Source organism: Marmota marmota, unplaced genomic scaffold (genome assembly GCF_001458135.2).
Source record: "Marmota marmota marmota unplaced genomic scaffold, marMar, whole genome shotgun sequence".
In the NCBI taxonomy this organism is placed as follows: domain Eukaryota; kingdom Metazoa; phylum Chordata; class Mammalia; order Rodentia; family Sciuridae; genus Marmota; species Marmota marmota.
Window position 1 is genome coordinate 1,721,232 of NW_025999891.1, and position 25,842 is coordinate 1,747,073.

A 25,842-nucleotide genomic window follows, 5' to 3' on the forward strand; every position below is an offset into this window, starting at 1 on the left:
CCTTAGCTCTGGCCAGGCTGTTGTTTTCGAGGTAATGAGCCTTCCCCTTGAGGCTGCAGCCCGCACCTGCCGCAGCCTTAACTCCTCTCCAGGGAGCCCAGGTCAGACTGTGGGGAGTGCAGGGACTTTGGGTCCTGGCTCCGCCTTTCCCCCCTAGGACATGTCAGTGTCTGCTGCGTGCGCCTCAGGTTCCTTGGCAGGCTAGGGACGGGTAAAGTACTTGGGAGTTCTTTGTGACAGACACGCCTAAGGGGCTTTCCCCACAAAATAAGAAGTATGACGCTCTGTCTCCAAGCATGTGTGAAATGACTGTGGTAGAGAGAAGGAAGGGGAAGGGGGTAACGGTGTTGAGTGCCTGGGAAATGCCTCAGCGTTTTATCACAGCCTATTCCAACAACACTTCTGGCAGGTGTTAACCTCATTTTAAGGATGAAGAACAGATTCCGAGGGGATGGAAATGTAGCTCAGTGTTAGATCCCTTGTCTACCGTGGCCCTGAGTTCCATCCCTAGCACTGGGGGGAAAAACAAAAAAATCAGCCACGACCTTTGAAAGCTCTAGCCATCACCATCTCCACCACTGATGGAATCTGAGCCAGAGCCCCCCACCACCACCAAGCCAAAGGAGGGCTGATGCCTCTAGAGAGGGTGCAGATGCTGGGGGCTGATTTGGGGAGAAAAGGGACGTCCTGGAAGAGGGAATGCAGAGATCCTGTAGGACAAGACAGAAAGGTCCCTTCTAGAGGGAGAAAGAGAGGAATCCCTGGGGCAAAGAGGCCTGAGTGGGATGTCCAGGTTGCAGAAGGGTATTGGATTCAAATGTCAGGTCAGACGCGGGCTTCCCAGTAGGGAAACTGAGGCCTCCAGAAGGGCCAAGGACACTGCTCAAAGAAAGGGGGCACCCTATGGCTGTCCCTGTCTCTGGGTTGTGCGATCCACGCTGACGAAAGGACCTAAAGAAATTTTCCCTGGGCTTAAAGACTCGCGGCCCGCCTTCCAGAGTGTGTATGGGGGTGGACAAGGTCCCACACCCAGGCTCCGCCCGCCCAGGCGCGCCGGCCGTATTTGGACATTTCGTTCTATTTTTAACTTTCCCGGGACTCGAGGTTGGTATTGGGGGGAGAGAAATCCTGTTTCCTCTGGGACCCACGGGCCTCGGCCCTCGTCCCGCGCCTGGCCAGGCCGCGTAGTGTAGACACGAGCCCGGAAGTGAGTTCCGGGTCCGTGTAGACGCGGCGGCCGCGCGGGTTCCGGGCCCCACCCTGGAACCAACGACGTCCCTCCTGGAAAACCTGACTCAGGCGGAGCAACGGCCCCGGGGGGAGCCCCGCCCCCTCTCGCGCCCGCCCCCGCCCACCTCCTCTCCAGTTCCGAGGTCCCCTTTAGCCCCTACCCCGCCCCCGCCCGCTGGAGAGGGACCCCGGAGTCCGGGCTCCGAGGGAGGCCGGCAAGGTCCTGGTCCCGCGCTTCAGAGGCCAGCGAGGGGGCGGCGCGGGGGGCGGGCCTGTCCCTCCCTCCCTCCCTGACGCCGCCGCCGCCGCCGCCACCTCCGCGGCCGAGCCGCTGACCCAGAGCGCAGGCAGAGGAGCGGGGCGCAGGGCCGGTCAAGCAGGATGCGCTACCGGGCGTCGGTGAGCTGGGGTGGAGGGCAGGGCGGGGGTCCCGGGCCTCCTGCCTAGCGGCGCCGCCTCGGCCCTGCCAGGAAGCGGGCGCGGCCCAGGAATTTCGGGTGGTAAAACGTCCCAGAAAGTTGCTGGGAGAGGAGGCCGAGGCGGGGAGGGTCGCGGGACGCTCGGACCCAGGGCCAGGCGAATAGTTCCTTGGGACAGCTGAGAACACTTAGACCCCTCGCCCTAGGGCAAAGGGGCGGGGACTGTAGCCTTATTTGGCTGCAACTTCTGGCGGGATCGGAGTGCAGCAGTGAGGGATAAGTCTGGGAGTGCCAGGCCCCAGAGGAGGGGTGCCCCTAACTGGAGATCTGGGCCATCTGTGGTTAGAACAGATCTGCTGATCTCTCTGGGATCTACACCCACCCCACCACCACCTTACCCTTTTCTGACCCTTGGCACTCTTGGTGTCAATTTCTGAGAGACCCCAGACTCTCTTTGAAGAAGAGAGGGTATGGGAAGCGGGTCTTGCTAAGCCTGCCCCATCCCTGCCCAACAGTGGCAGCTGGGCTTTCCCTGGTAAAACCCGGGCCTCCTGAGGCTTTTTAGGACTCTCAGAGGAGGAGGTTTCTGAGGAGCCCAGCAGCTGGAGGGGAGGGAGTGGTCCCAGCTATGGGAGGGAAAGCCAGCCCTTCAGGGGTGGATGTTAAGTCCCACTTGGGCTGGAGGCCCCTGGGGAAATCCCTCTCCTTGGAGGAGGAGCTCTTGCTTAGTCCCTAAGCAACCCTTAACTCCTGGAGCTTTGAGGAGTGGGAGCAGGAGAAGTGGCCCCACCCTGACTGCAGAATTCACTCTGAGAATTTGTCCTCCAAAGCACCTGTCACACATGGCCCTGAGCTCAGGGACCTGAGGTCACCTGGTCTAACTCAACTCCTCCCTGAGAAGGAAGCAACCCTTAGAGAGGAGGGTATTTGTCCAAGGTCAACATAGCATTCTTTCCAAGCAGTTCTTTCTCAGGACCCACCTCTCCACACAAAACCAGTGCCTTCTTGAAATCCGTGGTCTTGTTTCCATGTCCGCTGGGCCCTGGGTACTCCTGTGTGCTAGGCCCTGGTTCCATGTGGTCCCATATCTTTTGTGTCCTGGACTCCTGTTACCTGGGCCCTCAATACCCAGCATGTTCTGTATTCTATGTCCACATGCCCCTACCCTCCCCTTAGGCTCACAGGTATGGTAGGAGAGTAGCCTTAACTTCTGGCTCTGACCCTCTCCCATGGCTCATTCCCTGCAGGCCCTGGGCAGTGACGGGGTGCGGGTAACCATGGAGAGTGCCCTGACTGCCCGTGACCGGGTGGGGGTGCAAGATTTTGTGCTGCTGGAGAACTTCACCAGCGAGGCTGCCTTCATTGAGAACTTGCGGCGGCGCTTCCGGGAGAACCTTATTTACGTGAGGCCAAGTGGGAAGATGGGAGGTTGGGGGTGATGCTGGGGGCACAGAGGCAGGGCTGAGGGGGGAAGAAGGTATCAGGGGCCTCTGAGACAAACTTCTGACTCTCCTCCCCAACCCCTAGACCTATATTGGCCCCGTCCTGGTGTCTGTCAACCCCTACCGAGACCTACAGATTTATAGCCGGCAGCATATGGAGCGTTACCGTGGCGTCAGTTTCTATGAAGTGCCACCCCACCTGTAAGTGACTCCTTACCCTTCAGCAGTGACCTCCACTTCCCCTGCCATCCTCATGTAAAACAACTCCACTTAACCCTCACTCTGAAATGATTCCCCTTGGGTGAATCACTGTTCACATCTGCGAGGAACCGCACAATTGCTTACCCTAGAGTTACTCCAGTCCTCACCCAGAGATGAATCTCTGAGCTCCAAATGAGTGGGACCCCTATATCCAAGCCCAGCTCACACTTTTGACTTATTCTTCCAACTCTACCTGGACATGGCCTGTCAACCCTAATGACCTCTGATCCCCATTCATGAGGACCTCCTAGCCCTGCCTATGAGGTCTCCAACATCCACCTGAAAGTGGCCCCATCCTCTACTATGAAGTATCTCCCTTGGTACATACCCTTGAGGGACTCCCAACTCCCAACCTCAAGAGTATCCCCTAATTCTATCCACAAGTAAACTCCAAATCAATATGGGAGTACTCTTGCATCTCCTACCTGTCCGTGGGGCTTCACCTGCAGCCACTTAATCTTCTACTCCCTGAATTCTCTGATGAGTCTCTGCTCCAGGTTTGCAGTGGCTGACACCGTGTACCGGGCACTGCGCACGGAACGCCGGGACCAGGCGGTGATGATCTCTGGGGAGAGTGGGGCAGGCAAGACAGAGGCCACCAAGCGGCTACTACAGTTCTATGCAGAGACCTGCCCAGCCCCTGAGCGAGGGGGTGCTGTGCGAGACCGATTGCTGCAGAGCAACCCAGTGCTGGAAGTGAGTGGACAGCAGCATCTGAAGGGAGGGAGGGAAGGGAGCGAATGCTAGGTGCTTCTAATTCCACCATCCACTCCTAGGCCTTTGGAAATGCCAAGACCCTTCGGAATGATAACTCCAGCCGATTTGGGAAGTACATGGATGTGCAGTTTGACTTTAAGGTATCTGTTGGTGTATCACAAGAGAGGGCAGGATTTTCCAATCAGTAGGCTCAATATTTGTTGAGCACCTACTGTGTGCCAGGCACTATTCCAGGTACTGCTGGCATAGCAATGAAATCAGACATAAATCCTGCCTCCTGGGGTAATAGGCAATAAACAGAAAAATAATAATTTAGGACATGGCAGAAATGAGGTTAAGGGTGAGGAGCAGTTGTAATTTTAAATAAGGCAAATAGAATAGGCCTTTCTGAGAAGTCGTGGTTTAGTAAATGCTCAACAGAGATGGGAACAAGCGGGGCAGCTACCTGGAGGAGAGTGTGCAGGCAGCCAGAACAGCCCGTGCAGTGGGGGGATGCTTGGTGTGCTTCAGGTTAGCAAGGAGGTCAGACCTGTGGCCAGAGAAGAGAGCAAGAGGCCAAGGAATAGGAGGGAAGGCCATATGGTACAGTCCTTTTTGGATTTTTGTAAAACGTGTGTGGCGGGGTGGGAGGTGCTGGGGATTGAACCCAGGGCCTCATGTGGGCTAAGCACGTGCTCTACCACTGAACTACCTCCAGCCCTACGAGAACTTCTTGAACTCTGAGTGGAAGGGGGTTTTATCAGAGGGTTTTGAACAGAAGCACGTTGTGATCCAACTTTCTTACTGAAAAGGTCACTCTGGCTGCTTTGTTGGTAAGGGAACTATGCCAAGCAGGCAAACCGGTTAGGAGGCTGATGTAATAATGGAGGTGACAGATGACAGTGGCTCAGACCAGTGTGGTAGCAGTGGAGGTGGTAAGCAGTGGTTGGATTCTGGGTATTTTAAAGGTTAAGGCAGCAGGACTGAATATGATTGAATCGAGGAAATGATAAAAAAAGAGGCATCCAAGAGGACCACAAGCTTCTTGGCCTGGACAACTAGAAGGATATAGTTACTCTTGACTAAGATGGGGAGACAAAAGAAGAGCTAATTTGAGGAGTGGGGAGATCAGGAGTTCAATGTCAAGCCTGTTGAACTTAAGATATCTGTCAGGTACCCAAATGAAGCTATCAAATACATGGAGTTGAACCTGCCCATTTCTTAGATGAAGAAACTGAGGCCAGAGAGGGTGATGTGCCTGAGCCCAGACAGCTAGTGGCAGAGCTATAATTAGAGCCCAGGTCTGCAGGGGAGCAAGGGAAAGATAAGCTCTATTCCTCAGTCCCCCTAACCTATCCCCTTGCCATGCCCTGTCCACAGGGTGCCCCCATAGGTGGCCATATCCTCAGTTACCTCCTGGAGAAGTCCCGAGTGGTACACCAGAATCATGGGGAGCGGAACTTCCATGTTTTCTACCAGCTGCTGGAGGGAGGTGAGGAGGAGACATTGCGCAGGCTGGGCTTGGAACGAAACCCCCAGAACTACCTGTACCTGGTAAAGGTGAGTGGCTGGCAGGCTGGCAAGACAGGTGCCACCCAGGGGACACAGTGCCAGGGCTTGACAACTCAGCTTTGCCCTTTCTTCAGGGCCAGTGCGCCAAAGTTTCTTCCATCAATGACAAGAGTGACTGGAAGGTTGTCAGGAAGGCACTGACAGTCATCGACTTCACTGAGGACGAAGTGGAGGTAAGGGCTCCTCTGGTGACCCTCTCTCTTTCCTTCTACAATCCCCCCAAAATCAACGTATATTTTTAAAGCCAATTTCTGCCTCTAATCCCCTCCTCTTCCCAGACACTTTGTCATATATCCCCTGTTCCATCTGACCATCTCTAGTCCCCATCATGGGGTTCCCTTCCCCCTCTATAATCACCACCTGCCACCTTTCTGCTCCCCCAGGACCTGCTGAGCATTGTGGCCAGTGTCCTGCACTTAGGCAACATCCACTTTGCTGCTGATGAGGAGAGTAATGCCCAGGTCACCACTGAGAACCAGCTCAAGTACATAACCAGGGTATGTGTGGTGGGTGGAGGGCAAGAGAGAGCAGGAGGGGCAGGGTGATTGCACCTTCACTGTGCCCACTGTCCCTTGACAGCTCCTTGATGTGGAAGGCTCAACACTGCGGGAAGCCTTGACGCATAGGAAGATCATCGCCAAGGGAGAAGAGGTGAGCCAAGCCTTTGTCACTGGCGGGGAGGTGCAGGTACTCTAGGGCAGCTCCCATTCCCATCGTTCTCCCTCCTCCTGTTCTGTTCAGTGGTCTTCTCAGCAGTGCTGGAGGGATATAAGATGGGTGGCTCAGAGAGGCACAGTGAGCTGGCCAAAGTCACAAGAAGAGGGTGACAAAGTCAGGCTTAGATCAAGATTCCCATCTCCAGGAATGATCACTTCTTCCTATACCACCTTCCCTCTGGTGTGGCTACTTTGTCCCCCGCTGATGTCCCAATATCACCACCACTTTCCACACCCAGGCTCACTGGAGGCGGAAGGACAGGCTGGTCAGGACTTCCTGGTCTTCTTTCTGAGTCCAAAGGGGAGGTGGAATGGAAGGCACTCATCCTAGTCTCACTCTTTGCTGCAGCTCCTGAGCCCCCTGAACCTGGAGCAGGCTGCATACGCACGGGATGCTCTTGCCAAGGCTGTGTATAGTCGCACTTTCACCTGGTTGGTTGGGAAGATCAACAGGTCACTGGCCTCCAAGGTGAGGACCTGGTCCACGCTGCTTCCGAGGCAGTCAGGGAGGCTTGTCAGGGAGGGCTAGAGCTGGGAGCTGGGGTGGCAGACACCAAGACCCATGCTCTTGGTTGAATGACTGGCCCTAGGATGCTGAGAGCCCCAGCTGGCGGAGTACCACGGTTCTTGGGCTCCTGGACATTTATGGCTTTGAGGTGTTTCAGCATAACAGGTCAGCATTGCCCTTACCCCTTGCCAGCCACTTAGTCTTACTGTCCTGGTCCCTCTCCTCTGTCCCCCTGCCTGTCATTCTAATGATCCCCAGCCAGCCTGGGTCTGGCTCTGCATCTCTTACCTGACTGCTCAGGGGCCTTGTCCTGTCCTTCCCCTGGCCCTGGCCCTGTGTCCTCTGATGCGACTATGGGTTCTTCTATTTCCCCACAGTTTTGAGCAGTTCTGCATCAACTACTGTAACGAGAAGCTGCAGCAGCTCTTCATTGAACTGACACTCAAGTCAGAACAGGAAGAGTACGAGGCCGAGGGAATCGCGGTGCGTGTGAGCCTGAAGTGTCCCTGTGCCACAGGAAGTCAGGCACTGGGACTCTGGGAGAAGGTGTGGGACCCCACGATGATGTCCGCCTTCCCTTTCCCTGCAGTGGGAGCCTGTTCAGTACTTCAACAATAAGATTATCTGTGACCTGGTAGAGGAGAAGTTCAAGGGCATCATCTCCATCTTGGTGAGTCCTCTGCTCATGTTATGGGCCAGATGGGAGAACATCTTCCCCTTTTCCTTTCTCTCCGGGCTGGTCCACAGAGGGCCAGGGTGTGGGGCTGGGCAGTGTGAGATGGATGGATGTTGGCCTGGTCTGGAAGCTCCCTGTGGGGGCTCCCTATGCTCTGCTCCTTCCCCTGCATCTTTGTTTCCCCTCACAGTACCTAGAAGCTTCTGTGCTTTCCAGCCTCTCCCCTAGTACCTCCCTCACACTGTTCCCTCCTCTAGGATGAGGAGTGTTTGCGCCCTGGGGAGGCCACAGACCTGACCTTCCTGGAGAAGCTAGAGGACACTGTCAAGCACCATCCACACTTCCTCACGTGAGTAGGGTGGCAGGGTTTCTGGGGCAAGGGCCCACTTGGGGCAAATCCTGTGGAAGGCTGGGTTCATAGTGATTAACTTCTGCTATAGGACTGGGGGCATAGTTCAAAAGGTAGAGCACATGCCTACCAGAACCTGGGTTTTATCCCACCGCCTGCCGCGCCGCCCCACACTCCCTCCCACATACAACCCCACCAGCCACAGGGAAAGTACTAAGTTAGGGAAAGTTGCACAAAGCCACCATTTCTAGAGCATGGCTTCCTCCTTTTTTTTTTTTTTAAGAGAATGAAACTTGCTAAGTTTTTTTTGGTTGTTGTTTAGCTTCCTTATTTGGGACTTTTTTTTTTTTTTTTTTGTACCAGGGATTGAGCTCAGGGGTGCTTAACCACTGAGCCACATTCTCAGCCCTTTTTATATTTTATTTAGAGTCAGTCTTGCTTAGTTGCTGAGGCTGGTTTTGAACTCACAGGCCTTCTGCCTCGGCCTCCTGAGCTGCTGGGATTACAGGTGTGCAGCATCAAGCCCTACTGAGACTTGCTTTTTATTTAAAAGCAAGAAGGGATAGAAACAGAAGCAAGCATCTTTATCTCAATTTGTCCTATGTACTTTGTGCACATCATCTCTTAACCTATTAATGATCTTTCAAGGAGACATTCTTGGTGTTTTCACTATTTTATAGCGAGACTCAGAGTGAAGTGCCCAAGGTTATCTCACAGCTAGCTTGCAGAGCTGAGACTTAGTCCTGGGGCTATTGAATGCCAAAGCTTTGACTATTATTTGCTTAATAACATTAAAACACTTTCTTCTGCTAGGCACAGTGGTACATGACTATAATCCCAACTTCTGATCCTCGGGAGGATCTGAAGTTTGAGATCTACCTGGGCAATTTAGTGGGTCCCTATTTCAAGAAGTAACAAAGGGGACTGGGTGCTGTGGTGCATGCCTGTAATCCTAGCAACTCAGAAGGCTGAGACAGGAGGATCTCAAATTCAAGGTCAGCCTCAGCAACTTAGTGAGGCCATAAGCAATTTAGTGAGACCCTGCCCCAAAATAAAAAAGACAGGGTGTTGCTGAGTATGGTGGCACATACCTATAATCCCAGTGGCTTGGGAGGCTGAAGCAGCAGGATCACGCATTCAAGACCAGCCTCAGCATTATAGCTAGGTCCTAAACAACTTAGCAAGACCCTGTCTCAAATTTTAAAAATAAAAAGGGCTGGGGATATAACTTAGTGGTAAAGTTCCCCTGGGTTCAATCCCTAGTACCAAAAAAAAAAAAGTTATGGGATATAGCTTGGTGGTAAAGTGCCCTGGATTCAATCCCTAGTGCCATAAGTAAATAAATAGTTACAAATTTTAAAAGAACTGGGGCTGTAGCTCAATGGAAGAGCATACCTTGCATGTATGAGGCACTGGATTCGATTCTCAGCACCACATAAAAATAAATAAATAAATATATCGTGTCCATCTACAACCAGAAAAAAAAAAAATATATATATATATATATATATGTGTGTGTGTGTGTGTGTGTGTGAGAGAGAGAGAGAGAGAGAGAGAGAGAGAGAGAGATAAAAAGGGCTGGAGGTGTCCCTCAGTGGTAGAGCTGCCCTGGGTTTCATCCCTGGTGCTAAGAAAAAAATAGAAGCTAAAAAAAAACAAACAATAAAAAAAAGCTTGCTTCTGATTGTAAAAATAATATTGCTCATTAAAAAAAAAAAGCTGGAATATGTGCAAAAGTCTCTTGTAACCCTGTCATCCAGAGGCCATCATTGTTAACAATTCAAGGCATTTCCTTCCTGCTTTTTTCTATACATTTTTTTTTCATAGTCAAGAACTTATTGTGCATAAGGCTCAGGATAATGTTAGATCCTCAGTGTTCTCCTATATCATCAAACAGAAAATTTTTTTCAAAATGCTTCCTCCAATGGTTCTAACCCATAAATACCCTGTGGTTTTTACTTGGCCTTTGGGAGCCCCTGGCCAGCCTCCAGGTTTTTGCTGGAATAACTAAGGGCTGTCACAGACATCTTTGTACCTTAAATCTTTGCCTGTATCTCTGGTTAATCTGCTTGGAATAGTTTTTTGTTTCCATCTCTGGGGATGGAACCCAGGGCCTCATGAATACTAGGCAAGTGCTTTGCCACTGAGCCAAAATCAGCCCTGAAACAGTTCTTAAAAGCAGAAAATAGGTTAAAGGATATAAACATACTTAAAGTGTAAGTAATATCTTGGCAAATTCCATTCTGAAAATATAGTGGGCAGTTCACTTTGGGCCTAGTAAAGCAGCAGCTGGAAGCAATGAAATTAGCTCTCTGCCCTGTGTGCCTGGTAGTCCAGAGGCCTAGGTCCTGGCACTGTGTGACCCTGGGCAAGGCAGGCCACCTTCCTGAACCTCAGAGATCATGCAGGGGGGCTGATGTGGGAGACAATGGGGTCAGGAGGATGAGGGTACACAGGGTGTACCCCCTGCATGTCTGACACATGACTTGTGGGTTGTGGGGGCAGTCTCGGGGCACACCTGCTCCCTCCTGGGTGCTGGTTCCTACTCTCAAGGTCTCTTCAGCATGCAGGGGCATGGCTTGGGTCAGCAATTTGTAGCTTCATGTCCTTGTCACCCCCAGGCACAAGCTGGCTGACCAGCGGACCAGGAAATCCCTGGGCCGTGGGGAGTTCCGCCTTTTGCACTATGCTGGGGAGGTGACCTACAGCGTGACTGGTGAGGATCTTGAAGCTGGATACCCCTGGGGACTGGGAGGGACACTCCCTCACCCCTTATCTACCATCTCCTTCCAGGGTTTCTGGATAAAAACAACGACCTTCTCTTCCGGAACCTGAAAGAGGTGAGGAGGACATGGGGGTGACAGGGTGGGGGGCAGCTCTGTATGCCCCTGTGCCCAGGAATCTGTTGTGTCTGCCTCCGCTCCCACCTTAACCCCCTGTTCTGACCCCACAGACCATGTGCAGCTCAAAGAATCCCATTATGAGCCAGTGCTTCGACCGGAGTGAACTCAGTGATAAAAAGCGGCCAGAGACGGTGCGGAGGCTGTGGGACCTGAGGGAGCGTGTGTGTACCTGAGCATGGATGAGTGCCCACTTGGGGCCTGGAGTTGGCATTGTGCATGTGAGCATGTTTGTTGGTGCCCATGTGCACATCTGTGTGTGTCTCTAGGAAGCTGCCCTTTGGAGCATCTTTGCCTACTTACAAATGTATGCCTGAGTGTCCACCTGTCTCTTAGGTGTGGACCTGTTTGTGTATGCCTGTTACTGTGGAGGAATCCATGTGTGTACACCTTTCCATGTGGGTGCTTGTGAGTGCTCACCTATCAGACACTTTGTAACAGACATTGCTAAGCACTGAGGATACAAAAATGTGCAGCTGGACATGTAATTCAGTAGTAAAGTGCTTGCCTAGCACGTAGGGGGCTCTGGGTTCCATCCCCAGGAACACACAGACAAGCAAAAAAGAAAAAATAGGCGTTCTTACAGAAATATGCACAGAAGAAGAGAGGGGATGGCCAACTCTAGAGGTGAGGTGGGTGGGAGGTCAGGGAGGGCCCCTGGAAGTGGAAGTATTTGAGATAACGTCAGAATGAGGAAGTGCTTTTCAGTCTGATGGACCTGTAGTGGGAGGGGGCACTGTAGGCAGCAAGAGGGTCCAACACAGACACACATAGGCCAAAAAAGGAGGTCAGCAGGAAAGGAACGTCACAGGGGAAGGGCTGGATGGCAGGTGTGGCCAGTGGTGCTTGATGCAAGAAGAGCTCTGTGGAGCTAAGGGCAGAGACATGACTGTTGAGCTTGCAGAGGAGTCAGGTAGCCCCTGTCAGTAAAGAGATCAGGAGGGAAGTAGAAGCCAGAGTGCTGAAGGCAGAGACATGCTTGCCAGGCAGAGCACCAAGGCATTGTGTTGCCCTCCTGGGACCCTGCCTGCTCCCTGCTGCTGTTCACCCTCCCTTACCCTGTGTACCCTCACCCTCCTGACCCCAATGTCTCCCACTTAGGTTGCTTGCCTACCCACTTCTGCCCAGGCCCCTCCGGAAAACCACAAATTCATGCATCCGGTGATTCCCCACAACACACACAAGTGGGCCCTTGGTTACTCAGACCCCTAGCCTTGCTCATTCTGTGTCCCTCATTCAAGACAGGCATCACCCTCTACCTAGTCCTGCAGGCTGGGGATCTAGCCATCTCCCCCATTCCAACCACTGGATCTTGTTTATTGCCGGATTACTTCTCAACTCCCTCCTCTCCATCCCTTCCATATAACCACTGATCCACATTAATGATCATTCTCTCTTCTCTATGCCAGCCAGCCTCCTTCCTGATTTCCTGGCTAACCAATCCATCTTCCACACATCTGTAGAGATATTCCAAAATGAATATCTTTTTATGTCACTCCCTCTCTCCAAATTTCTCATTGGCTCCTTAGTTTTCCTCAGGATAAAATCCAATGTGTTCAGTGTGACTTACTGATGATACTACCACTGCTTGCCTCTGTAACCTCACTTGGATTCTTGTATGCTTGTAGCTCCCTGCATATATCAACCCTTTGCTAAGGCCATCTCTCTTCCTAGACTGACATTTTTACCTCTTTCTTTTTATTTGAAATAATGAGAATTGAATCCAGTGGCACTCTACCACTGAGACACACCACCATGCCTTTTTATTTTTTATTTTATGGCAGGGTCTCACTAAGTTGCCTAGGCTGGCCTTCAACTTGAGATCTTCCCGCTTTAGCCTCCTGACTTGCTGACATGGACCACTGTCTGGCCTGTCTTCTGTCCATCCATTTCCTACTTATCTTTTTAATCTCATTGCCAGAAGATCTTTCCGGATTCCCTTTATATCCACAGACTAATGAGTTGTCCCTAATTGGTATTCCCAGAAACTCCAGGCACAAACCACTATTGTTTATTTATTTGTTTATTTTCTGGTTCTAGAATTGAACCCAGGATCTTGTGTATTTTAGGCAAGTATTCTAACACCAAGCCACATCCCCAGTTTTGTTTTGTTTGGGACAGGATCTCACTAAGTTACCTGGCCTAACCTCAAACTCATAATCCTGCTTCAGCTTCCTGATTTGCTGGGATTATAGGCATGCACTACTGTGATTGATTCACCCCTGTTATTAATATAACCACAGGAGATTGCAAATTTTTGCTAAGCAGTCTGTTTCTTTACAGGCCTGAGGTCCTTGAAGGTCCTGCAGAGCAACATATAGAGACAATAGTTGAATGCATAGGTATAGGACTTGCTGTTTAGGAATGTAGCTCTGAAGTTCTGGGAAGAGTGGTTGCAAAAGGGAGATACAGAATGGAGGTTGCCAGGGGCCTGAGCAGGATTTTTAGGCTGGAGAGAGATTCCTAAGCTAAGGTCTGTAGCCCAGTCGGAGAGAGAGGTGTGCAGAGTCGGACCACTTCCTTTATTGTGAGGGAGGAGTAGTGGGAAGAAGTAAGGCCCAAGCAGAGAGGAGGGCCACTGCAGGGGTCAGTAGCTTTGCAGGGGTAGGGTGTGTACACCCAGAGGTGAGCGGCGTTAGCCTCACTCAGACCAACTTTCTATTCTCCTGGACTCGCCAGGTGGCCACCCAATTCAAAATGAGTCTCCTGCAGCTGGTAGAGATTCTGAAGTCTAAGGAGCCTGCCTACATCCGCTGCATCAAGCCCAACGATGCCAAACAGCCCGGTAGGCCCTCCGGGTTGCGGGGTCTGGGCCTCCCCTACAGGGATGACCGGCGGCTGACCACCCCTTTACCCTTCCCCCAGGCCGCTTTGATGAGGTGCTGATTCGGCACCAGGTGAAGTACCTGGGGCTGATGGAGAACCTGCGCGTGCGCAGAGCTGGCTTCGCCTATCGTCGCAAATACGAGGCTTTCCTGCAGAGGTGGGCGGGGCTCTCATAAGAAGGAAAGGGGCGGGAGGGATCTGGGATGCTCCACGAGGGAGCATAGTCCTTCAGAGTCCTGTTTTAGAGTTGAGAACGCAGAGGTTCTGAGCTGCTGTGGGACCCATACCGAGAACCACTTTATACTGCAGGCCCAATGTAATCCTTGGAAGAGACCACACCAGGATTCCTGTAGGCCTTGTCCTCCTGAAGTAACCGAGGAGGGTGCAGGAGGCACACATCCACAAGCCTATCACAAAACAGATGGAAAAGGGCGGGGCCAGAGTTTACAGGGAACTCAGAGAATAAAGCAGTTTGGTTATTCTGTGTTAAAGGCCTGGGGAATTGATCAGTATGATTCCATCTCTGCAACTTTTTTTTTTTTTCTCCTCCCCAACCCTCTCCCCCCACCCCCTGGGAGATTGAACCCATGGCTCCACATGTTAGGCAAGTGGTCTAACATTGAATACTTCTTCAGCCCTGTTTTATTTTGAGACAGGGTCTCCCTAACTTGCCCAAACTTATGATCCTCTGGCCTCAAACTTATGATCCTCTCCTCCTCAGCCTCTCAAGTAGCTGGAGTTACAGGCATGTGTCACTGCACTCAGCCCATCTCTGCCATTTTTTTTTTTTTTTAATATTTATTTTTTAGTTTTCGGCGGGCACAACATCTTTGTTTGTATGTGGTGCCGAGGATCCAACCCGGGCCGCACGTATGCCAGGCGAGCGCGCTACCGCTTGAGCCACATCCCCAGCCCCATCTCTCTGCCATTTTCTAACCCTTGGTCTTAGGTAGATGAGGATACCTTTGTTTCCTTATCTTTAACACACACACACACACACACACACACCCTCTATAAGCTGTGAACAAGTCAGTAGGAATACCCAGGAGATGCCCAGGGAAAGCTGGTAGGGACCTTCAGAGAAGAGTGTTGGCTGGGGTGTGGTTAGGTGCATGTTGCTTCTCCTATCTCTAGATATAAATCACTGTGCCCAGAGACATGGCCCACATGGGCAGGACGGCCCCAGGATGGTGTGGCTGTGCTGGTCAGACACCTTGGCTACAAGCCAGAAGAGTACAAGATGGGCAGGTGAGTGGTCCTCATTCCTGGTGGCTGGGTAGATATGAGAGGTGGCAACAAGGGGCTGATTATTGCTGCTCTCCCAGGACCAAGATCTTCATACGCTTCCCCAAGACCCTGTTTGCCACAGAGGATGCCCTGGAGGTCCGTCGGCAGAGCCTTGGTGAGAAGGAGATCTACCCTTCCTGCCCCATTCTAGTCCCTTCTGGGGAACAGGGAAGAAGTCCCTACGTTTGCATTCCTTCTCCAGGAAGTCTGCCCCACCTACATTCAGCTCCCCCACCTCCTTACTAGCTCCAGCCCCAATACCCACAATCCGGCCTGCAGCCTGGTCTCTGGATGCAAACTCTGGGCATATTCCCACATTCATTTGCTTTTCTTCATTTACTCTCATTTGTCCTTTCACACAGTAGCTCATTCAGCCACTCCCTCATTCATGCCACTCATTGAGTTCTGACAGTGCCAGGCTTGGTGACCCTGCCCTGACCTCCAGCCAGTTGAATTTCTTTCCCAATCATAGCCACGAAGATCCAAGCAGCTTGGAAGGGTTTTCACTGGCGGCAGAAATTCCTCCGGGTGAAGCGATCAGGTGTGGGGGCCCAGGGTTATTTGGGGTGGCGGAGTCTTGGGTTAGGGTGGGCTACTGTGATAAGGAGATAAGAGGTCAGCTATCTGTGGTCCCCACAGCCATTTGCATCCAGTCATGGTGGCGTGGAACACTGGGCCGAAGGAAGGCAGCAAAGAGGAAGTGGGCGGCACAGACCATCCGGCGGTGAGCATGGGGACATGATGAAGGGCTGCAGGATAAGGGATATATGGTGGGGGGTCCAGTGCCAGGCTTCTTACCCCAACCCTGCCTGGCCTGCCACCCCCAGGTTCATCCGTGGCTTCATCCTGCGCCACGCACCCCGTTGTCCTGAGAATGCCTTCTTCTTGGATCATGTACGCACGTCATTTTTGCTTAACCTGAGACGGCAGCTGCCCCGGAATGTCCTGGACACTTCCTGGCCAACTCCCCCACCTGCCTTACGTGAGGTCAGTGAGTCCTCCCGGCTGGGTTAGGGACTATCAAAACACTTGGCAGAGGGGTGATTAGGGAGGGCCCAAAGAGGGAGGGGAAGTGGAGCAGGGCTACGAAGAATGAGTTTTTAGAGAGAAAGTGCTCAGAACCAGAAGGACTATCAAGTTGAGGAGGCCTTGCTTGTACAAAGACTTGTTGGTGGGCATATGTTGCAGATCTTCAGAGGGAAGAGAGTCAGGCTAGGTAAATACTCTTGACTTCTCTTTCCCACAGGCCTCAGAGCTTCTACGGGAATTGTGCATGAAGAACATGGTGTGGAAGTACTGCCGGAGTATCAGCCCGGAGTGGAAGCAGCAGGTGTGGGGAGCTGGAGGCAACAAGGACTAGCCAGTGGGGTTTTGGGGCAGCAGGCATCAAATGAAGAGTGCTGGCCCGGGGAAGCATTATACTTCTGATTTACCATCTAACCTTAGATGGATCCTAGGTCCCTATCACCTCATGCAGTGGAAGCTGGAGGCAAATAGTGTTCCTCTTGTGGGTTGTTTTAACTTGAGTGGTGAAGGCTTTTCAGTGCCCCATGCTGTAAAGGTTGCAGATTCACTGTGATCAGTTGTAAATGTCTGCCCTAATCATGGAGTCAGATACTGATGGGTGATGTGCCTTGTGTTTGCAAACACAGTATTGATAAAGCACCCACCCAACTCAGATAATCTGTAGTAGCTTTGAATATTTAGCAATCAGTCCTCTATAAGATTCCAAGCCAAAACTGAATCTTGGGGGCTCCAGAGCCTAACAGGTATTTGTTTTGGAAATCATTCCCAAAGTCTGGCCTGGATGCTAACAGTGCTGTTATGACTCTTCTGGGGAGCTCTCTGCCTTGGTTGGTTGGGGAAAAGGCAAAGAGAGTACTGGTGGCTGGTCCCAGTTTCCTGGGACCTGAGAGCAGCTAAGGGAGGTTCTCCTGATTTCTGAGGCTGGGCCTCCATGCTCCCCATGTTCCCCACCCCTTATAACACTCCTCCACTCCCCTTGTTTCCTCAGCTTCAGCAAAAGGCAGTGGCTAGTGAGATCTTCAAAGGCAAGAAGGATAATTACCCCCAGAGTGTCCCCAGACTCTTCATCAGCACACGGCTTGGTGAGCCCCTGATTTTTTAGTCCTCCAACCTTCCATCTTGGCCAGGTGTAGTGGTACATGCCTGTAATCTCAGTGACTTGGAAGGCTGAAGTAGGAGGATCACAAGTTCAAGGTTAGCCTGGGCAATTTAGTGAGACTCTGTCTCAAAATTAAAAATATGGAATGTGGCTCAGTGATTAAGCACCCCTGGGTTAATCCCCAGTAAACCAAACAAACAAAAAAAACCATCCTGTTCCCCTCTCAACTTCTCTGACTACTCTCTCCCCCATCTGGGTTGCAGGCACAGATGAGATCAGTCCCAAAGTGCTGCAGGCCCTAGGCTCTGAATCCATCCAGGTGAGACCCTGCCTGTAGTCCCTAGCCCAGCACAATTCTGTTGCCCAAGGTCTGGAAGTGGTTGGGTCAGGGCACAGGTGGAGGATAAGAAGGTCATCCCAGGGGCTGGGGATATATCTCAGTTAGTAGACTGCTTGCCTTGCATGCACAGATCCTGGGTTCGATCCCTAGCACCAAAAAATTTAAAAAAAAAAACAAAACAGAGAGGGTCATCCCATACCTGGGCACAGTGGTGCATGCCAGTGGCTTAGGAGGCTGAGGCAGGCTGATCACAGGTTCAAAGCCAGCCTGAGCAACAGTGAGGTGCTAAGCAATTCATTGAGACCTTGACTCTACATAAAATACAAAATAGGGCTGGGGATGTTACTCAGTGGTTGAGTGTCCCTGAGTTCAATCCCCAGTACCCCTCAAAAATGAAAAAATGGCAATAAGGTCATCCCTGAAGCTGCTTAGCCACTCAGTCCCTTCCCTATCTCTCACCCTGCCCTCTGTCTTCAGTATGCCGTGCCAGTAGTGAAATATGACCGCAAGGGCTACAAGCCTCGCTCCCGGCAGCTACTGCTCACACCCAGCGCTGTGGTCATCGTGGAGGATGCCAAAGTCAAGCAGAGGATCGATTACGCCAACCTGACTGGTCAGCCAGAGTCCAAGGCTGTGTAGGGAGGGACCCTGCTCTGACCTTTGATCCCTGACCTCTGCCCTCCCCCCTTAGGAATCTCTGTCAGCAGCCTGAGTGATAGCCTCTTTGTGCTTCATGTGCAGCGTGAGGACAATAAGCAGAAGGTGAGCCTTTAGGGTTTGGGAGGTGGGAGGGGTCCTGTAGCTCAGGACAAGGCTTGATTCCTAAAGCTGTCTTGGCCATTCAGGGGGATGTGGTACTACAGAGTGACCATGTGATTGAGACACTCACCAAGACAGCCCTCAGTGCGGATCGTGTGAACAACATCAACATCAACCAGGGCAGGTAAGGCATTGGAGGTGGTGAGTGGGCTGTTTCTGACGCTAAGGACAGGGCAGGGACCTACCCTAGGGAGTCTGTCTCTGTGAAAAAGTCCTTATGTGCTCTTTTTCCTCTAGCATCACATTTGCAGGGGGACCTGGCAGGGATGGCATCATTGACTTCACACCTGGCTCAGAGCTGCTTATCACCAAGGCCAAGAATGGGCACCTGGCTGTGGTAAGGCCAGCAGGCAATACCATACTTCCTGCTGATAGTCCTTGGACTAAGGTAGAGCCTCTAGTAGCCAAGCTTTCCTTGGCAGTGCTGGGCAGAGCCTGGGCATTTCAATCGTGGTCTCAATCCGAAGGGCACTGTACTACCACCCGCTTTATCCCATTGCCCATCCATGAAGGGCCAGAGGGACCATTTGAGAACTCCCATGAGGAAGCTCATAAAAATGGCAGCAGAGGGCTGGATGCTGTGGCATATACCTATAATTCCAGCAACTTGGGAGGCTGAGGCAGGAGAATCAGAAGTTTGAGGCCAGCCTGGGCAACTTAGCAAGACCCTGTCACAAAAAATAAAAAGGGTTGGCTGGGATGTAGCTCAGTGGTACAGCACCCCTGGCCTGGGTTCAGTCCCCAGTACTGCAAATAAAATAAACAAAAAGCACCTAACAATATGAGGTTGTAGGGGAGAGCCAGGCTGATTGATAGTGGCCTAGATGGGAGGAGAGCCCCGCTTGTGGCTAAGGCAGCAAGTTTTCCTATGGAGTAGGATTAGAGTCTTGAGAAGTGAGGCCACTAGACCCCACCCCACCCTAGTCTGCTATTGCCTGTATTTAACCTGGGACAAGTACCCAGAGCAGCTGCTGCCCACTCACCACTTTGACTTTTCTCACACCCCCACAGGTGGCCCCACGGCTGAATTCTCGGTGATGAAGGTGCCCACTGGATCCCCTCTGAACTCTCAATGCTTTGCTTACCCATTCTCTCCTTCCCAGTTACCAAAGACTCGAGCTTCCAGACAGGGACCCAGGGACACCTCAAAGCCCACCTGCAGCCTCCTGCCTCCTGCTCACTCCTCTCTCAAGGAAACAGCAGGGGCTATGGAGCTACCCCAGGAGTGGGCCAGGCCGGGCCACAGCAATAGGAAAGCCAGGGCCAGAGCAAGCCATGCCAGCCCAATGCTGATGCCAAATATATGAGAGAAGGGAATTTTTGCTGAGATTTTCTCTGAGATTTTTTGATGCTTTATAGGAAACTATTTTTTAAAAAAAGCCATTTTCCTATCCCAAGGCACACTGGATGTGTTTTTCCTGACTCAAACAGGGCAAGGAATGTAGCTGAGAGGTTGGGTGGGCTGGGCTGTGGGCCCCTCTCCCCTGGCCAGGCCACCCTCTTCTCGTTCCCTTGGCACCTTGTCTGTCTGCCTGCCTGCCTGTCTGTCCACATATACCTTTTGCAGCCCTATCTGACCTCCACCTGGGGGCTGAGACCACCTTTGCCTGCCTTCTTCCTGCCTTAAGAATGCCCTTTTAGGGTCTGAAGGTATAGCTTGATGTTAGAGCCCATGCTTAGCATATGTGAGGCCCTGGGTTCAAGCCCCAGTATAAATAAAAAATGCCCTTTTAATGTTGTCATCCCCAGTCTGAGGGCATCCTGGGGTGGGAAAAGAAGTCTTAAACCATAAAATTTGGAAAACTCAGATTATATAGTCTAGCTACCTGGGGTAACAGAATTAGAGACAGAGGCCCAAAGAGGAAAAGGCATTGACCAAGGTCATACTGTAGGTTGGGGCAAAACTAGGACTGCAGCCCCATCCTCAGCACACTTCACTGCCACTCCCAGGGACAGGGGAACCCCATAAAACATGGGTCATGTCTTAAGTGTGCATCTGGCTCCCTGACCAGCAATCACCCTTGGGGGCCACCAGTTGGGAGGAACACGTCTGCCTGAGTTCATGCCTCAGGATGACAACTCCCTCCCATACACTTTTGACCCAGTTTAAGATTTAGAGTCTTTACTGGCCTGGCCTCTGCCTGGCTTGTGTGCATGGGGAAGGGGCTGACCTTGAGAAGGGGCTGGCAGGGGCATCACTTCTTTCTGCTGCTTCCCCTCTGCCCCAGAGGGCCTGGGGGCTGCCCAGCTGCCTCTGTGCCCTCCAGGGGTCTCAGCCCACTGCCGACACTTTTGCAATCTGGAGAAACACTAAATAAAGCAATATGTGTTTGCCAGCATGGTCTTCTTGTGAATATTAGGAAAGAAAGAGGTCAATCAGGGACTTTGTAATGCAATTTTTGTCTTCCAGAAAAAAAAAGGGGGGGGGGGACAGGGCTTCCTCCCTAGGGGCAAGAGCAAGAGTTGCCAGTGGCTGCACTGTGGATTCACTGCCCAGTGCTGTGGTCTGGGAGCAAAGAAACCCAGAGGCCCGGACTGAATAGTTTGGCAGGGCACGCCGAGCTGCCAGACAGAGGCCCAGTCCAGTGTGGTGGTGCGAGTACCAAAGGCACACTGATGAGAGATCAGCTCCTGTGGGCAAGAGCAATAAACATTTTGTAGAGAAGAAGAAATTTGAGGCAGATCCTCTAGTCCCAATTCTGTCAAAAGGGATAAACCCAATCCAAACTGATCTAAGCAGAAAAGAAAATTTGTCAGCATTAGCAATTTAACAATCTGGGATGGGGGTACTATTTCTAGGCGTTCAAAGGATACTGTCAGGTATCTGAAATCGACTCTTGGCTCAGTTTTTCTCTGTGGCGATGTGAGCAGGTACCACCCTCAAGGCAAAGTGATAGCAGCAGCTGCTAGTGGCTCTAGCCTTGGAGGATAGAAAAAGAAAGTGCCCATTCCCCAATAATTTGAAAGTCTTGGGAGGTGAAAATCAGTGAACCAACTTGAATGAGGTGCTAGGCTCTGATCCAGTCCCTGAAGTTAGAAAACTGTATTTTGATTGGCCAGACTTGGGTCATGTGCCTGTCCTGCAGCCGGATGCTACCAGAACCACACCCAACCGCAAGGACCAAGAGTAGGAGAGAGTAGATGACTCTCCAAAGGAAAAACAGTGTTGGCCAAGAAGCTAGGAAGTGAGTGCTGCAGGCTGCAACCACAGCTCATCAGCAGGCAGCTAAGGGCTTTCCCAAGGGTAGGAACATTGTGGGCAGAAGAAATGGCACATGCAGGACTTAGAAGCAAGGAAAAGCTTTGGTGTGGAGCCAGGCTTCAGGCCTAGGGTGTTGAGATTCCTTACCTAGGATTTTCTTTTTCTCTCTTTTTTTGTAGTGGGGATTGAACCCAGGAACTACATCTTCAGTCTTTATTTATTTAGTAGTTCTGAGGATTGAACCCAGGGAGTCTCTGCCACTGAAATTATGTCCCCAGCCCTTATTTTAATTTTAAGACAGGATCTCACTGAGTTGCTGTGAGTCTCACTAAGTTGCTGAGGCTGGTCTTGAAATTGTGATCCTCCTGCCTTCACCTCCCAAGTCACTGGGATTACAGGTGTGCACCAAACCATTGTGCCAGTTTAGGATAGAAGTTCTCAATGAGTACCAAACAATAGATTACTATTTGGTGCCTGTTGTCATCCTGTGAGCACATATATATTTGATACCTTCCCCTAAATTTTATTTTCAGAAAAATAAAACCACCACAATCGTTGTTTATCTACTCTTATCAGAAGTAACAGTAGTTCCATGAAGCACATAGATAAGATAGACATTGAGTTCCATGCAATTACAACTTTATAACTGTAACAACACTTCCTTCTCTAGCAAATTGGAGCATCTGCAAATGATTGAGGTCACACACATAAGGCAGGGGTCAGCTGAGGTGATTCTTCCTTTTTTTTTTTCTGGTGGTATGGGGATTGAACCTAGGGGTGTTTTACCACTGAGCTATACTATACCCTCAGTCCTTTTATTTTGAGACCGGGTCTCACTAAGTTGCTGAAGCTGGCCTTGAATTTACAATCCTTCTGCCTCAACTTTCCATATGTCTGGGATTACAGGTGTGCACCATCATGCCTGGTTTCTATATTTTTTAAAATGGTGTTATTTTACTTTATTTGGACCTCTATTTTGTTCATTTATACGTAGTGCTGAGAATCTAACCCAGTGCCTCACACATGCTAGGCAAGTGTTCTACCTCTGAGCCACAACCCCAGCTCCTGTAATTTTTTTTTTTTTTTAATACAGTCTTGGGGCTGGGGATATAGCTCAGTTGGTAGAGTGCTTACCTTGTATGCACAAGGCCCTGGGTTCAATCCTCAGCCAAAGAAAGAGAGAGAGAGAGAGAGAGAGAGAGAGAGAGAGAAAAGAAAAGAAAGGGAAGAAAAGAAAGAAAGTTAGTTGCTGAAGCTGGCCTTGAATTCCTGGTTTCAAGTGATCTTCTTGCCTTAGCGTCTTAAGTAGCTATCTGGGACTGTAGACATGTACTGTTGTGTCCAGTGACTCTGGTAACCAAGGATGAATTTTGACCTCGGCAGACATTCTGAGAGAAATCTAGGGGATCTCTGCCAATTTTAAGAAGCCCATTTTGACTCTTCATTCATTTCTTCATTCAGCCAATATTTACTTAATGGCTACTGTGTGTTAGACTCTCCTTTAGGAATGGAATGAAGGAAATCACTGACTTTGTAGGGTAGGTCTCAGGCTTATCAGGGGACAAAAAACGCCATTATAGCTACAAATCCTTAGGTATGAAGCAAAGGGGAGGGAAAAGAGAAAATAAAGGAAGAAGGGGCAGGATGGACCTATTAAGTTCTTGTCTCAAGGCCACTTCTGATCCCAAATCATTGGCCTCTAGATTTGTAGACTCTCTGTGCCCCAAGTAGGGACACAGCTGGGCATGGTGGCATGCACCTATAATCCTGAGATAGAGGGATCATAAGTTCAAAGCCAGACTCATCAATTTAGTAAAGCCCTAAGCAACTTCACAAGACCCTGTCTCTAAATAAAACAGGCTGGGGATATAGTACCCCTGGGTTAAATTCCCAGTACCAAAAAAAAAAAAGGGACACATTTTAGTGACTGGGTTTCCAACTCAGTTATGACTATTTTGCTTTTTTTTTTTTTATAGTGTGGGGATTGAACTCAGGGGTCCTTTACCCCTCGGCTACATCCCAGCCCTTTCTATTTTTTATTTTGAAACATGGTCTCACTAAGTTGCTTAGGGCCTCACTAAATTGCTGAGGCTGGCCTTGAACTTGTAATTCTCCTGGCTCAGCCTCCCAGGTCTCTGGGATTATAGGTATGTGCCACCATGCCTGGCTTCTTCCTTTTTATTTATTTATTTATTTTGATACTAGGGATTGAACCTAGGAACGCTTAACCACTGAGTCACATCCCCATACCTTTTTTCTTTTTGGCACCAGGGATTGAACTCAGGGACACTCAACCATTGAACCACATCCCCAGCCCTCTTTTTTGTAGAGACAGGGTCTCACTGAATTGCTAAGTGCCTCACCATTGCTGAGGCTGGCTTTGAACTCATGATCCTCCTATCTCAGCCTCCTGAGCCACTGGGATTACAGACAGTGTGCTATCTTTTCATAATATTTTGTCTTGTCCTTGTTCTAAGGAGGGGGCCTGGAACTTCACAGGCAGCCTCTGGATGAGGTCCTGTCTTGAACCTGGGAAATGAAGTCAGGCACTCCTATTTCCCAAAGAACAAGAATTCATATTGGGATGGCTTCTGCTCCTGTGACACCCTGTGACTAAACCAGGGTGAGGATGAGTCATCTACAGAAGGGAAGGTGCCCTTTTCCCTGCCCCCATTTCCCAGAGCAGGTTCAGGGGTGTGTGAGGTGGGTCCTGAAGATCTGTTTTTCATTAGATCATAATCCAGGAATGACTTATTTTTTAATGTAGATTTCTGCCACCCTTGCTAATACCAGAAATTTGAGGACATAGTAGAGTGATCAGAGCTCTCTTCTTCCAGGATTTGAATGTGAACTCCTCACTCTGCAACTGTGTATCTCCAGACAAGTTACTTAAACTCTTTGAACTTCAGTTTCTTCATCTGTGAAACGGGGATAGTTATAAAATGCTGGCTCATAATATTGTGAAGAGTTAAATGAGATAATGCATAGAAGGCAGTTAGCTTTATGCTTGGCCCTAGTAATCCATGAATAAATTGTTGCTGTTATGCAACAATTTATAACTATGTTATGAAACATTTATGAAGCACCTCTTAGATTAGATTCTTGGCTTTTTCTTTTCTTTCTTTCTCTTTTCTTTTTTTTTTTTTTAAATGTAGGATCTGGTTACATTGCCCAGGCTGGCCTCTAACTCCGGGTCTCAAGTGAGTCTGTGCCAGCACACACCTGGTTAGATGCTTGGCCTTTGAAGAACTCTAGCTTATAAATGAAAAATTATTTTGCAAAGGGTAAGACATAGTACTGCCGGTGCAGAGAGGGTATGATAGGGTGGTTAGGAAAGGGAAGACAATTGAATGTGGGATCCTGAAGGGGATGGAAGAGCATCCCAGGAAAAAGAAACACAGGGCTCATGTAGGAGCAGTTAAGATGGGATTGTGACCCATTTCTATGCTGTGAGCCAAACTGGGAATTCTAACACCTGAAGGCTGTTAAAAGTTTTATGCAGGGTAACAACAGATTTATATTTTTGATAACTCTCACTGACAGCTGTGTGCATTGTAATTAGGGGAAGCCAGACTAAAGAGCAACAGCAGGTAGGCTGTTCACAGAAATATAGTCAAGAGATGGTCATGAAAGCAGAAGGCAATGAGGGTAGGAGATACCTATGGCACGTTTTAAGGCTTACAGGAGTCTGGATAGGTGACCCGAGAGCCGCAATAGAGTGAAAAACTTCATTCTTCTACCTGGCCCCGCACACTTTGTTCCCTTTGCCTTGACTACCCTTCCCAGGTTGCCCTATGACATTCAACTTGAGCCACCTCTTTTGGAAAGCCCTTTTGGATTAGGGGGCTTCTCAGTATCCTTGTCAGCTTCCCATCACAACATTTGTCATTCCTTCGTCATTGTGTCCTGGTTCCTCCCACTGGTCTGTGAATTCGGAATTTGCAGCCACAAGGCAAATACAGTGTCAATAACTGCTGAATGAATCAGTGTAAACAAGAACTTTAGCTGGCCTAGCAGAAGTCAGAGGAACCTGCAGAAAGAACACAATTTATCTGGGCGCCTTGCCGAGAACTCAGGCCCTGGGGCCTCATCCACCTACTCTACGCCAATTCTTGTATGAGAGCGGCTACCTCTAAGTCTTAGGCCTTTAAAAACTTGAAGCCTGATGGAAAGAACAACTCCTCTGCCAACCCAGCAAACACTAATCTCTGCAGACTGCGGGCTGAGGCTCCGCCCCTTACCCTAGGCTCCGCCTCCCCATCTGCAGTCCCGGTTCGAGCCAGGCGGCGACGCCCATGAGGCCGCATGCGCAATATGAGCGCGAAATCTCCTTTGCCCTTCTCCCAATGGCGGGCTGCGGTTCCCTTCCCGGCAGCCTCCCTAGGGCAGAGAGCGCGTCATTTCCGGTGGGGAAGGCCCACGGCCGCCGCCGCCATTTCGGGCGCCGCTGTGAGGGTGAGACCCGAGCCGGTCC

The 25,842-nt window shown here is 50.6% G+C and overlaps 1 protein-coding gene across 2 annotated transcripts in view; it reads left to right on the plus strand.

Moving 5' to 3' along the window:
- The window catches only part of Myo1c (myosin IC), a 25,151-nt gene extending 4,649 nt beyond the window's left edge, over positions 1-20,502 (plus strand). The window contains exons 1-32 of one of the 2 annotated variants that reach the window (XM_015501027.2): positions 1,437-1,629; positions 2,897-3,052; positions 3,177-3,292; positions 3,850-4,048; positions 4,129-4,209; positions 5,429-5,608; positions 5,695-5,793; positions 6,004-6,117; positions 6,200-6,271; positions 6,686-6,805; positions 6,927-7,009; positions 7,222-7,327; positions 7,434-7,514; positions 7,778-7,869; positions 10,491-10,585; positions 10,663-10,709; positions 10,823-10,903; positions 13,449-13,554; positions 13,635-13,752; positions 14,730-14,843; positions 14,921-14,997; positions 15,355-15,423; positions 15,522-15,606; positions 15,710-15,869; positions 16,129-16,212; positions 16,897-16,990; positions 17,271-17,326; positions 17,825-17,960; positions 18,039-18,109; positions 18,193-18,290; positions 18,404-18,503; positions 19,178-20,502. In XM_015501027.2, the coding sequence (XP_015356513.1) occupies positions 1,612-1,629; positions 2,897-3,052; positions 3,177-3,292; positions 3,850-4,048; positions 4,129-4,209; positions 5,429-5,608; positions 5,695-5,793; positions 6,004-6,117; positions 6,200-6,271; positions 6,686-6,805; positions 6,927-7,009; positions 7,222-7,327; positions 7,434-7,514; positions 7,778-7,869; positions 10,491-10,585; positions 10,663-10,709; positions 10,823-10,903; positions 13,449-13,554; positions 13,635-13,752; positions 14,730-14,843; positions 14,921-14,997; positions 15,355-15,423; positions 15,522-15,606; positions 15,710-15,869; positions 16,129-16,212; positions 16,897-16,990; positions 17,271-17,326; positions 17,825-17,960; positions 18,039-18,109; positions 18,193-18,290; positions 18,404-18,503; positions 19,178-19,204 (3,135 nt within the window). In that variant the 5' untranslated portion in view covers positions 1,437-1,611 and the 3' untranslated portion in view covers positions 19,205-20,502. Of the gene's footprint in view, positions 1-1,436; positions 1,630-2,896; positions 3,053-3,176; positions 3,293-3,849; positions 4,049-4,128; positions 4,210-5,428; positions 5,609-5,694; positions 5,794-6,003; positions 6,118-6,199; positions 6,272-6,685; positions 6,806-6,926; positions 7,010-7,221; positions 7,328-7,433; positions 7,515-7,777; positions 7,870-10,490; positions 10,586-10,662; positions 10,710-10,822; positions 10,904-13,448; positions 13,555-13,634; positions 13,753-14,729; positions 14,844-14,920; positions 14,998-15,354; positions 15,424-15,521; positions 15,607-15,709; positions 15,870-16,128; positions 16,213-16,896; positions 16,991-17,270; positions 17,327-17,824; positions 17,961-18,038; positions 18,110-18,192; positions 18,291-18,403; positions 18,504-19,177 lie in introns of those variants that run through there. The other variant, XM_015501026.1, reaches the window with a different exon arrangement.
- The last annotated feature ends 5,340 nt before the right edge of the window (positions 20,503-25,842 follow it).